Source organism: Bufo bufo, chromosome 1, assembly GCF_905171765.1.
Source record: "Bufo bufo chromosome 1, aBufBuf1.1, whole genome shotgun sequence".
Taxonomy (NCBI): domain Eukaryota; kingdom Metazoa; phylum Chordata; class Amphibia; order Anura; family Bufonidae; genus Bufo; species Bufo bufo.
The window spans coordinates 644,365,531-644,378,859 of NC_053389.1; the positions used below are offsets into that span (position 1 = coordinate 644,365,531).

The 13,329-nt window shown below is 42.2% G+C and overlaps 1 protein-coding gene across 5 annotated transcripts in view; it reads right to left on the minus strand.

Annotated features, from left to right (window-relative positions):
• CGNL1 (cingulin like 1) overlaps positions 1–13,329 on the minus strand; it is a 175,479-nt gene that overhangs the window by 106,049 nt on the left and 56,101 nt on the right. For 4 of the 5 annotated variants that reach the window (XM_040413897.1, XM_040413895.1, XM_040413893.1 and 1 more), the window contains exon 2: positions 11,508–13,065. In XM_040413897.1, coding sequence (XP_040269831.1) covers positions 11,508–13,046 — 1,539 coding nt within the window. In that variant the 5' untranslated portion in view covers positions 13,047–13,065. Of the gene's footprint in view, positions 1–11,507; positions 13,071–13,329 lie in introns of all 5 variants that reach the window. The other variant, XM_040413896.1, reaches the window with a different exon arrangement.

Sequence of the window (13,329 nt, forward strand, 5' to 3'; positions counted from 1 at the left end):
ACTAACGAGAGTCCTGCCCTCTAATAATATACAGTGAAATTAACCCCAGAAACACATCCAGAAGGTTTACCTTCTAAATAGTGAACAGTACTTCCTCTCGGGCCAGATGCAACTTTCTTACAGAAAGCTGAACAGATGTGTTTGGTTTTACAAGAACAATCAGGGGAAATCCTTTATTTCTTCCATACGTAGCAATACATTACACATCAAAGTTTATCTGGTTAACATTATTCTGTCAGGGCTGGAGAAGAAATATAGGCCCACACAGAGACAGTGCCGAATTTAATAGGAATGGCACATTTGGCCCCAAATAAATTGGAGAGGGTAGATGGTGGGAACTGCATGCCTGGTAAGGAGCATGCCTGCTGCATTGGGCACTGGCTATGAATTTTTTTCACGCATGCTATGAACAGCTATACCTGACAGCCCCATTATTATGCCCAGTCTAAGGGCAGCATGACAGATGCACTGATTTCTGTAGTTTGTCACTTATGTGCTGTGGTTTTGGAGAACTCAAATGTTATGCCTTTTATCGTTGGAGTCTGATGTGTTCAAGTGTGGTCCTTAACAGCTTCCTCCCTATGACTTTCAAAGGGAGGAAGCTGTCAATCACGGGATGTGTAGGCTCCACGTGCCCACCCACTGCTGAATAATAGCTTTATTGCCATTAGGGTACGGCCAATTGGCACAGCATCTCAAACGCAGCCAAGCCACGACCACTGTGGTAGCCAATGACTGCACAATGCGTGTTAAGATCATGCGACCATTGGCTGATGCAGGTGCTATCTGGGAGGAAGTTGTGAAAAGTGTTAAACTACAGTCTTACAAATGTTATACTTTAACAAAATATATGTATCAATGCCTTAACAAGATCTCTACTTGCAGTTACTGAATTAAAGGGGATTTCCATGCCCAAAGGTAAAAAAATGCACTCACCTGCCTCTCCGCTGCTCCATTCCAGTGCTGGGGCTCCACTCCGCGCTCCTTCTGGTCACCAGCTTATAAACGTATGGGTAGGCTGCAGTCATTCACTGAACTCAGTGACGATGTGTCCACACGTGGCAAGTGACCCAACAGTGATGTGCCACTTGTTGACACCTCATGGCTGAGGCCAGTGAATGGCTGCAGTGGTGCACATGGTCCCATCTGGAGGTTTTTACACCAGGGACCAGAAGAAGCGCAAAACAGAGCCTCAGTGCTAGAATGGAGCAGCGAGGAGCAGGCGAGTGCACTTTAGGTGCAACACTGTCTGGGGCCTAATTAAAATGGAGTTTGGAGCTGAAATAACCTCCTAAGGCTCCATTCACACGTCCGCAAAATGGGTGTGCATCCTTTCCGCAATTTTGCGGAATGGGTGCGGACCCATTCATTCATTCTCTATGGGGACGGAATGGATGCGGACAGCACACAGTGTGCTGTCTGCAGCCGCAATTGCGGAGCGCGGCCCCGATTTTGGGTCCGCAGCTCCGCAAAAAGATAGAGCATGTCCTATTCTTGTCCGCAGCGTGCGGACAAGAATAGGCATTTCAATGGGGGTGCCCGGCTGGTGTGTTGCGGACCCGCAATTTGCGGGTCCGCAACACACCACGGACGTGTGAATGCAGCCTTAAGGCCTCTTTCACACTTGCGTTGTCCGGATCAGTCGAGTACTCCATTTGCCGGAAGTGCCCGCCGGATCCGTAACACCGCAAGTGAACTGAAAGCATTTGAAGACGGATCCGTCTTTAATAGCGTCCTGGGTGCCATAGTAACACTGAACGCATTTTGAAGTCCTGGCTGCCATAGTAGTAGTGGGGAGCGGGGGAGCAGTATACTTACAGTCCGCGCGGCTCCCGGGGCGCTCCAGAATGACGTCAGAGCGCCCCATGCACATGGATGACGTGATCCATGCGATCACGTCATCCATGCGCGTGGGGCGCCCTGACGTCACTCTGAAGGGCCCCGGGGAGCCGCACGGACGGTAAGTATACTGCTCCCCCGCTCCCCACTACACTTTACCATGGCAACCAGGACTTTAGCCTCCTGGCAGCCATGGTAACCATTCAGAAAAAGCTAAACGTCGGATCCGGTAATGCGCCGAAACGACGTTTAGCTTAAGGCCGGATCCGGATTAATGCCTTTCAATGGGCATTAATTCCGGATCCGGCCTTGCGGCAAGTGTTCAGGATTTTTGACTTAAGCAAAAAGCGCAGCATGCTGCGGTATTTTCTCCGGCCAAAAAACGTTCCGTTCCGGAACTGAAGACATCCTGATGCATCCTGAACGGATTTCTCTCCATTCAGAATGCATGGGGATAATCCTGATCAGTATTCCTCCGGCATAGAGCCCCGACGACGGAACTCTATGCCGGAACACAACAACGCAAGTGTGAAAGAGCCCTAAAAAAGGTCACTTTTTTTCTTTATTTATAAAACTTTTGATAAGTCATAGAAACATATCAAACGTTTTGTTTCTAATATGATCATTAATTTAGTTTGTACCAAATAATGCCAAATTCATTTTTATTTACGAAAATATTGAACAAAGAACAAATTAGAAGCCAAAAATAACTTTGGACATTAACAAAATACTTATTCATTGTATAATAAACTGTTATACAATTTTTTTATATACTGTCATTTGTGTGTTTAATTCAGGGGGCGTGGCTAGGGTCTCAAAAGATTTGAGGTCCAACACCTGATGTCTATGTGTTGAATTTTCGATCCAACCCCGTGCTCAGTGTTAAGGCATATTTGGATGGACATTACATACAGCGCTATCACACACATATAGGAAAATACAGCACCACATACCTCTTACATGATGTCTCCTCTGATGTAGATGTCCTGTTTCCTCATCTTCTCCATTCACACCAGATAACACATGAAGACTTCTTTCAGCAACGTCTTATATCTGTGGAGTTTGCTTCACATCATAGGTTCCTCACTTTTCCATCATCCTCCTCATGGTGCCCCAACAGTGTTATCCTGCTGCTACCCCTAATATTCTGCTCACTGTGTTCCCTAATGCCCCCAAGTATTATACTTACCAAATAAAACTGCAACAAAAATAGTCCCTAAAGTGCTCCCAAAAGTCCCATCGATAGTAAAAATTCTCTCTAAGAGTGCCCTTATTAACAGTGCCACTATAGTAATAATGCGCCCCAAGAGAGCCCCTGTTAGCAGTGGTGCACTCCATATTGTGCCCAATGATAACAATACCCCCACAGGACTCCCATTACCAATATTACCTAAAAGTGCTCCCAGTAGTAATAAGGCCCCTGTAGAGCACTCAGTAGTTATAATGCCTCCTATAGTGCAACTAGTAGCTATAGTCCACCGAATAATTATAATGACCCCCTGTAGTGCCACAGTAGTTATGATGGGCCCCTGTTGTGCCTCCAATAGTTATAATGCCTCCTATAGTGCCCCCATAGGTATACTGCCCCCAGTAAGCATAATGCTCCCTACAGTGCCCCCAGTATAAATAATGTCCCCTATAGTGCCCTAGTCATCATAATAGCCCTCTGTAGTGCCCCAATAGGTATAATGCCCCCAGTAAGCATAATGCTCCCTACAGTGACCCCAGTAAGTATAATACCCCCTACCACATCACAGTAGGTATAATGCCCCTCTGTAGTGCCTTGAATATTATAGTGCAACTCTGTAGTGCCTCAAGTACCTATAGTGTCACCATGTAGTTAGAATGCCCGACCACACAGTATTATTTTCCTGCTAAAGTGAGAGAAAAAAATACTCACCTGACTCCCTGAAGCCGTTTGCGATGCAGGCCACAAGCTTCTTCTAGCCTGCGGCCTGAATGCCGGTTTCTCAGCTCAGGCAATATGATAAAATCAATGTATCACCTGCACCTTGGCACAGGTGAGCAAGATGATGTCATTGCTCTCCCTGAAACATGGCACAGGTGATAGTGATGATGTTATCACTTCGCAACCCTCTGCGCCATTCTGCTCTTTCCTAGACCTCAGATCTACTCGCCTGTGGCCTATGAGTGTGAACAGCAGGTCAGGGAGCCACTGGCTCCCATGTCCCACCACAGTAATTCAACTGTATCGCTGTTCTGAAGGCAGCATTCTGGCCCTGAAGAAAACATCCAGGGCCAAACCCCGTGCTGCTGGTTTAATGGCTTGTTATTTCAAAGATGTGTCCTTAACATTATAAAACTTTTGATAGGTCTCTATGATTTTTGGGGTCTGAGCACTAATACCCCCACCAACCTCTAGAACAAAATGTGAGAAGCATTTGCGTATCGTGCTCTCCCTCCGCATTGCAAGGGACGGAATCACAACAGGTCCATAGACTTTCTATCGAGTAGGGATCGAGTTATTATCGGCCGATATTCAGGATTTTGTGCATTATCGATATCGGCATCTAACCTTGCCGATATGCCGATAATGCGTATAAAGCGAATACTAATGAGCGCTTCCATTATGGAAGCGTGCACTAGTATGCATCGGGTGTCGGGACCGGGGAAGAAGCGCAGCAAGCGCTTCCGATACTCACCCTCCCTGGTCTTCTTTGATGGGGCCCGTGCTGCATTGTCCTGACCCCGTACAGCGCCAGGACGTAGTGTGCGCACTATGACCTGACGCTGCACGCTGTCAGGTGACAGTGCAGCACGGGCCGGAGAACACAGGGGTGCATGACGCCGGACCCGGAGATGAAGAGGAGCTGCGGCACAGGAGAGGTGAGGAGTTTTCTGAGGTCTGAAAGGGGTTAACAAAGGTCTGATCTGAGGTCTGATAGGGGTTAATAAAGGGCTGATCTGAGGTTTGATAGGGGTTAATAAAGTCAGTGAGGAGAGGGGGGATGGTGTGGAAATTGGCATTTGGCACTAGTATATTATAAATGTAAAATTATAAATTGACTACCAACTGAGGTCTTTATTAAATTTATCTTTTACATTTATAATATACTAGTGCCAAATGCAAATTTCCACCACCTCAGTGACTACCAACTAATATAATATATATTATGAGATATAAAATATCGCTATAAAATTATCGGCTATCGGCCTGAAAGTTCACAGATTATCAGTATCGACTCTAAAAAATATCAATATCGGTCGATCCCTACTATTGAGTGGATCCTGCTTCCAGTGAGGGGAGAGAGCAGAATATGTGAGCGCGTCTTTCATCTCATTCTAGCGATCGGTGGGGATCTTAGCATTCAGACCCCCAACAATCAACACCTCTATGACATATAAAAAATTATATGACCCTTTTTTTTGTTTCTTTACCTGCAGAGGATGAAAATTTGTCCTGGTCAAGTGATGATCACACACTGTACACGGCTCCACACAATTCTCTAAACTTGCTCTTCATTCATTCATTAAATCGATGTAAACAATAAAGGTTCCCATTCAAGAGGGGTCATTTACACTGGTCTTTCATATCCCATGGAGGATGCACATAATTTATGACAATGTGCAGGCCTCATCATAAATTAGGCATTTCCAATGCCAGTCCAGAGGTTTGGGACTTTTTGCACTAGTTTCTGGAGCAGGAGGTCATAATAAATGACCATCAATAACTTTAAAGAGGACTTCATAACCACATACTGCATGCTATCAGTGATTGATAGCATGCTCTGTGAAAGGGTGTATACATAGATAGCTGCCAGTCACTGAGAACTGTACACAGAGGAGGTGTTACCAGTGATTGATAGCATTCTCTGTGTAAGGGTGTATACAGAGACAGCTGTCAGTCACTGATAATAGTACACGGGAGGTGTAATTAGTGATTGATAGAATTCTCTGTGTAAGTGTGTATACATAGATAGTGGTCAGTCACTGATAACTGTACACAGGGGAGGTGTTATTAGTGATTGATAGCATTCTCTGTGTAAGTGTGTATACATAGATAGCGGTCACTGATAGTTGATCTCTCATTAGTCTTAAGTTGAGAAAAGGCAGAACTATAAATGAATAAATTATATGTTTTACATGATTAAACATACAAATTCTAGTAGAAAATTCTAAAATGGTTCATTATACAGTGAATAAGCTTTAGTTAATGTAAACAAAAAAAAAACTTGATTCCTAATTGGTTCCGTTACAATATTTTCATGAAACATAATTAATTTGGAATTGTTTGGTGTAAATTAAATTCATGAACATTTTAGCAACAAACTGTTTTCCCACTGCTAAAAATACGCTACAAACAAGACTACTAGAACATAATGCCATCACAGAAACAAAAATGTCCTAAATAATTATCACACTTGTAGGGAAAGTAACTAGAAAAGCTTTTATTCTGCCCAGCTGGCACATTGCCCTGGAGTAGTAGTCATCACATACAGTAGGCTGGCTACAACAAAGTGAGTAATGAGGTTGGCAGGAGATTTATTAAAATGATTGGGGTCACAGCAGTAGCTCAGAATTTCCATAACAGCCAAATTTATCAAAGTTTATTGTGAAAAGGCACTTTAAGCTCATGTTATTCCCCTTTAGGTGGCTGTGCTTCAACTGCTGGAAAGGAGCCATCTTGTCCTAGTAGTCTGTTCTCTGTCTTGTCCACCAAGCCAAGGAAACCATTGTGATGTACTTCTGGCTCGGATAAAAGCACTTGGTAAAACAAGTGCAAAAAGATACTTTGTTTCCTGAACATATGTTGTAAAAACTTGGCTTATCCGATTTATAGGTAGATAAAGGGTTCCAAATAAGAAAAAATGTATCCAAGGAACTAAAGAATTCGTTTTTTTTTTAACCAGGATATATTTATCATAGCATTTTTTTGGACAGTTAGGCTGGGTTCACACGAGCGTGTCCGGATTAGTTCCGGATGCGTCCCGGTGTGTTGCGGCAAACCCGCGCGAGTAGGAATGCAATTGCAGTCAGTTTTGACTGCGATTGCGTTCCGATGTTCAGTTTTTATCACGCGGGTGCAATGTGTTTTGCACGCGCGTGATAAAAACCGACTGTGGTACCCAGACCCGAACTTCTTCACAGAAGTTCAGGTTTGGGTTCGGTGTTGTGTAGATGTTATTATTTTCCTTTATAATATGGTTATAAGGGAAAATAATAGCATTCTGAAAACAGAATGCATAGTAGGTGATCAATTGAGGGTTAAAAAAAAAATTAAAAAAATTAACTCACCTTCTCCTCTTGTTCGCGTAGTTCTCCCGGTCTAGTTCTTTAAAAGATGAACTATGGGCAAGCGGTGATGTACCATGTGATTGGAGCATGTGATCTGACGTCACCAAAGGTCCTTTAGCCCATAGTTTATCTTTTGAGAAGTAAAGAAGAGATAGGGAGCTACGCGAACAAGAGGAGAAGGTGAGTTCATTTTTTTATTTTTTTTTAACCCTCAATTGATCACCTACTAAGCATTCTGTATTCAGAATGCTATTATTTTCCCTTATAACCATGTTATAAGGGAAAATAATACAGTTTATAGACTGTCACCTAGCAAACATGCGTGAAAATCGCACCGCATCCGCACTTGCTTGCGGATGCTTGCGATTTTCACGCAACCCCATTCACTTCTATGGGGCCTGCGTTGCGTGAAAAACGCAGAATATAGAGCATGCTGCGATTTTCACGCAACGCATAAGTGATGCGTGAAAATCATCGCTCATCTGAACAGCCCCATTGAAATGAATGGGTCCAGATTCAGTGCGGGTGCAATGCGTTCACCTACCGCATTGCACCCGCGCGGAAATCTCGCCCGTGTGAACGCAGCCTTAGGAAGATTTTCGCAAAGCATGCAATCTGTAAATCTCACAGACATCAGATCCCAAACTGAAACCATAGAGGTAAAAGTTAAATAACTACGGCCAATTTCACCCGTGCAGCACAACTGTTCTGGGAATCAGCGACCGTTGCATGCAGCATCTTTTGCCAGGGAGCGGACAGATCTCTGCCTGATCCCATTATAGTCAAAGGAGATCTGCGGAAACAGCTTGCCAGAGAGCTGTGCCACACAAGTGTAACTACCCTAAGCTAGATGATCTACTAGTTGAAGAAATAGCTAAATTGACAATGAAAGGAGAAGTTATCATTATGGGAGATTTCAATCTTCCAGATATAAACTGGAAAACCAAAATAGCAAGTTCTACCAGGAGTACAGATATTCTAAATTCCCTACTGGGGTTATCTCTACAACAAGTGGTTGAGGAGCCAACCCGGAGGGAGGCCATTTTGGATTTGGTATTCACAAATGGGGATTCGGTATATGATGTCATTGTAGGCGAAACCTTGGGATCTAGTGATCACCAGTCAGTGTGGTTTAATATAAGAACTGTGAAAGAGTCCCACCACACAAAAACAAAAGTTTTAGTTTTAGACTTTAGAAAAACAGACTTTTCAAAAATGAAATTAGTCATAAATGAGTCCTTATCAGACTGGAACGGATTACATGGAGTCCAGGGGAAATGGGACTACTTAAAAGGTGCATTAAAAGGTGCATTATTGAAGGCAACAGAAAATTGCATTAGACTTGTCAGTAAAAGCAAAAAAAGGAAGAGACCACTGTGGTACTCAGCAGAAGTGGCCCAAATCATTAAAAATAAAAAGCTAGCATTTTGTAATTATAAAAAAACCCAGAGCAATGAAGATAAGGAAATCTACAAGATTAGGCAGAGAGAGGCCAAGCAAGTTATAAGAACTTCTAAAGCGCAGGCAGAAGAAAAACTAGCTCAGTCTATGAAAAAAGGGGATAAGACATTCTTCAGATATATAAATGAAAAAAGGAAATTAAAACAAGGAATAACTAAATTAAAAACAAAGGACGGAAGGTATGTAGAAGAGAATAAAGGGCTAGCCGACTGCCCTAATGAATACTTCTGTTCAGTTTTTACAAAAGAAAAAGGAGAAGGACCTCCACTAGAAAGGATGACTAATAAATCGTTTGATGCATGTATCTTTACAGAGGAAGATGTTCTAAGTTTGCTGTCTAAGGTGAAGACAAATAAGTCACAGGGGCCTGATGAGATACACCCAAAATTATTAAAAGAGCTTAGTGGTGAGCTGGCAAAACCGTTAACAGATTTATTTAACCAATCATTAGTAACAGGAGTCGTCCCGGAAGATTGGAAATTGGCAAATGTCGTGCCCATTCACAAGAAAGGTAGTAGGGAGGAATCGAGCAACTATAGACCAGTGAGTCTGACATCAATAGTAGGCAAATTAATGGAAACCCTATTAAAGGATAGGATTGTGGAACATCTAAAATCCCATGGATTGCAAGATGAAAAACAACATGGGTTTACTTCAGGGAGATCATGTCAAACAAATCTTATAGATTTTTTTGACTGGGTGACTAAAATAATAGACGGTGGAGGTGCAGTAGACATCGCATATCTAGATTTTAGTAAGGCTTTTGACACTGTCCCACATAGAAGACTTATCAATAAACTGCAGTCATTGAGCATGGACTCCCATATTGTTGAGTGGATTAGGCAGTGGCTGAGTGACAGACAACAGAGGGTTGTAGTCAATGGAGAACATTCAAAACAAGGTCATGTTACCAGTGGGGTTCCACAGGGATCTGTACTGGGACCAATTTTGTTTAAGATCTTCATAAGTGATATTGCAAAAGGCCTCGATGGTAAGGTTTGTCTTTTTGCTGATGACACAAAGATATGTAACAGGGTTGATGTTCCTGGAGGGAAACGCCAAATGGAAAAGGATTTAGGAAAACTAGAAGAATGGTCAGAACTCTGGCAACTGAAATTTAATGTGGATAAGTGCAAGATAATGCACCTGGGGCGTAAAAACCCAAGGGCAGAATATAGAATATTTGACACAGTCCTGACCTCAGTATCTGAGGAAAGGGATTTAGGAGTAATTATTTCAGAAGACTTAAAGGTGGGAAGACAATGTAATAGAGCAGCACGAAATGCCAGCAGAATGCTTGGATGTATAGGGAGAGGTATAAGTAGTAGAAAGAGTGAACTGCTTATGCCGCTGTACAGAACACTGGTGAGACCTCACTTGGAGTATTGTGCGCAGTACTGGAGGCCATATCTCCAGAAGGATATAGATACTCTAGAGAGAGTTCAGAGAAGAGCTACTAAACTAGTACATGGATTGCAGGATAAAACTTACCAGGAAAGGTTAAAGGACCTTAATATGTATAGCTTGGAAGAAAGAAGAGACAGAGGGGATATGATAGAAACTTTTAAATACATAAAGGGAATCAACTCGGTAAAGGAGGAGAGCATATTTAAAAGAAGAAAAACTACCACAAGAGGACACAGTTTTAAATTAGAGGGGCAAAGGTTTAAAAGTAATATAAGGAAGTATTACTTTACTGAGAGAGTAGTGGATGCATGGAATAGCCTTCCTGCAGAAGTGGTAGCTGCAAATACAGTGAAGGGGTTTAAGCATGCATGGGATAGGCATATGGCTATCCTTCATATAAGATAGGGCCAGGGACTATTCATAGGATTCAGATATATTGGGCAAACTAGATGGGCCAAATGGTTCTTATCTGCCGACACATTCTATGTTTCTATGTTTCTATGAAATCAAACTAAGCTAGGAAACTAACCTGTTGACCACATTTTGGATGATTTCTCCAGCAGCATAAAGTTTCATCTCTCCCTGCAGAAGCAGTCATAGACAACTTCATGCCAGACAGAGAAATCACGCAGTCAGGGGCATTTACTATTGTGGCATAAAATAGTCCCAAATTAAGGAGAACACCATATTTGCGCCATAATTTGCAGCTTTTTGAGCTCTTCATCAATTATCATCAATCAAGTGGTGAGAAATAAATTAGGCCTTAGTGGGAGGGGTGTAGTTTACTATAATTTACGCCAGAAACCGGGGTCAGTTATAGCTAAAATCTGCACCAGACCCTGCGTACGGCATCTGCCTCTTAATAAATTAGGCACATCTCACTCTAGCGCACAGGGATCAAGACTGGCATATGGGAATGCCAGTCTTTATAAATGTCCCTCAGTGTATATAACAGCAACAATGTGTGCTCCTCCTAAACTGGTCTGCTAGTAGACAATGCAGGAAACTATATGGAACAGACAGCATAGGCAGCTTGAATGTATGTCGCTTTCTGCCAGCACTGGGAACAGGGCAGGAGCATGAATAGTGTATGCCACTTTTGTGGCATAAAAAATTAAATAAAATAAAATCACAAATTTTGTCAGTGTCTTTTTGCAGACTTTTTCCCGTCACTGCCATCCTCATCACTTTTATAAAAAGTGGATGATGTGTGCATGGGAGGAGACGGGCCATGGGCGGGTATGCCAGAAAACCTGCTGGAGTAGATTTAATTTGCTGGCACATGGAACGACGATTTGCCAGAATTATTACACCTTAATAATTTTTCAGCAAAGTATGTAGCAAGGTTTTTTTTATCAAGACTGGCACAAGACATCTGTACTACCCAAATGTACACTGCATCGAGTTACATGCTGGTTTATGCTGTACTCTAATAACAATGCCCCACATGTTTTATGCTAGGTTGTCACTTTACAAAAATTTCTCAAACCTAGCTCCCTATACCGTAAATACATAAGCCATTAAATGTAAATATTAGCACTTACCTGTGCACTTTGACCTGTAGTGTGCGCATTCAGCTTCCTATTTCCCTCATCAGATGGGACAGCAAGTCTGTTCTGTAACTTTAGTGTGGATGTCATGGTTGTAAGGTCTTCATTACTTTTGCTTTGTCTTGGTAGTGTGGCTGAATCTGTTTCATCCAAGGAGGTTACTCGGTTATTCTTAATGTCCTTCTGAAATGGCAGCGACCTGTAGGTTTGCCTATGAACACTTTCGGTTGGCGCTGTTTGGCTGGCAAGGCTTCCAGTGGTGTTCTGTCTCTTGAAGGGTAGTTTATAATTTTGTGTGTGGGATTTCTGTTGACAAATCTGTGATGGCCTCAGCAAATGTTCATTTGATTTCCCCAAATTTCTACTGAACTCATTTAAGTAATCTGAATTACCTTGAAGACCAAAGGGTAATGCGCTGTCTACACTCCTTGCCCTTTTTCGGTCCTCTGGATTAATCCTATTCCTTTTAGCTGATCTGCCTCTTCTTTGCACAGGAGTATTTGAATCAAACTTTTCAATCAACTCATCAACACCTGGAATACATCCTGTGTCGATATCACGGCCCGTCCCAGGTACAAAAGGAATATATCTTCGATTTTCATGACGGTTTACATTATCAGCATAGAGAGCATCTTCTTGTTCTTCTAGCCAAAATTTTTGCAAAGAATGAGAGGAGGTTGCAGTTGCTGAGGAACAGGAAGACCTACGTGATCGAGATCCCTCAAGAACTGGCCCAGCTGAATCTTGTCTTCTAAACTGGAGAACATCAGGTCTGGTCTTTCTAGATTCAGCTGTAGAACTTGTACTATAAGGTGATCCATTACTGGAAGTAAAAGACTCGGAAGTACAAATATCACTAGCACTGCTCAAAATACTAGTATTAACTAATGGCACTCTCTCTTGGTTTTCTTGCTTGGCAGATTTGTCCTTGCCATCCACCAGGCTTGTTGACACATTTTTTATCACTGAATCTTTAAGCGGTGACATAAAAGGCATATAATCTTTCTTATTTTCTTTCTCTGTGGGAGATAACGTTATTGTACTCGTAGACTTCTTATAACCGTCTATGTTCAATGAATGCCCATTTGGATCATATGGTTTCAAAAGCTCAGGATGTCTTTGAAAATTTAACAGGTTCGTTTTTAGGGGTCCTTCCTTTAATTCCAAAGTGCCATTTCCAGATCGTACATGGTACCCTTTATTTGACATATTACTCACTGGTTTGTATGGGTTCTCTGGGAAATCCTCAATATCGTCCTTTAGGGAATTTTGACTGTTCTTTGAATTCAGTACTGATCTGTTTTGCGAAAGACGATCCATTTCAGGCACTGAAGCATTACGTGAAATATGTCCTTCTTTATTATTTAAAACAATAAATGGATGGCCATCAATTCCTTGAACTCTGATGCTGACACCATAGGAACCTTCTGCTACATTGTGGGAACTTCTTATTTTTCTTTTCTTATCTTCCTTATGTTGGTTTAAGACACCAGAATCTTGTGGACGATACTTCAAATCAAAACGGGGATCCATTTCCGTGCCTTGCTACCACCTGTAAAGACAAAACTACAACAATCAAACTAGATGCCCCTAAAATCTAGTTATTTGAGAATTGCATTTTAAAATTACTTTTTTTTTTTGAGAGTCTAAAAATGTCAGCTTTGACAAGCTATCTTTCAGTTAACATATACAATGAATCTACATATATAGTTGTGTAAAGGCTTCTTTCACATTTGCGTTCTGCTCTCCGGCAGGCTGTTCCAGCAGAGAAGCATTCTGGATCTGACCTAGCCAGCTGTCATCCTGGTATATTATA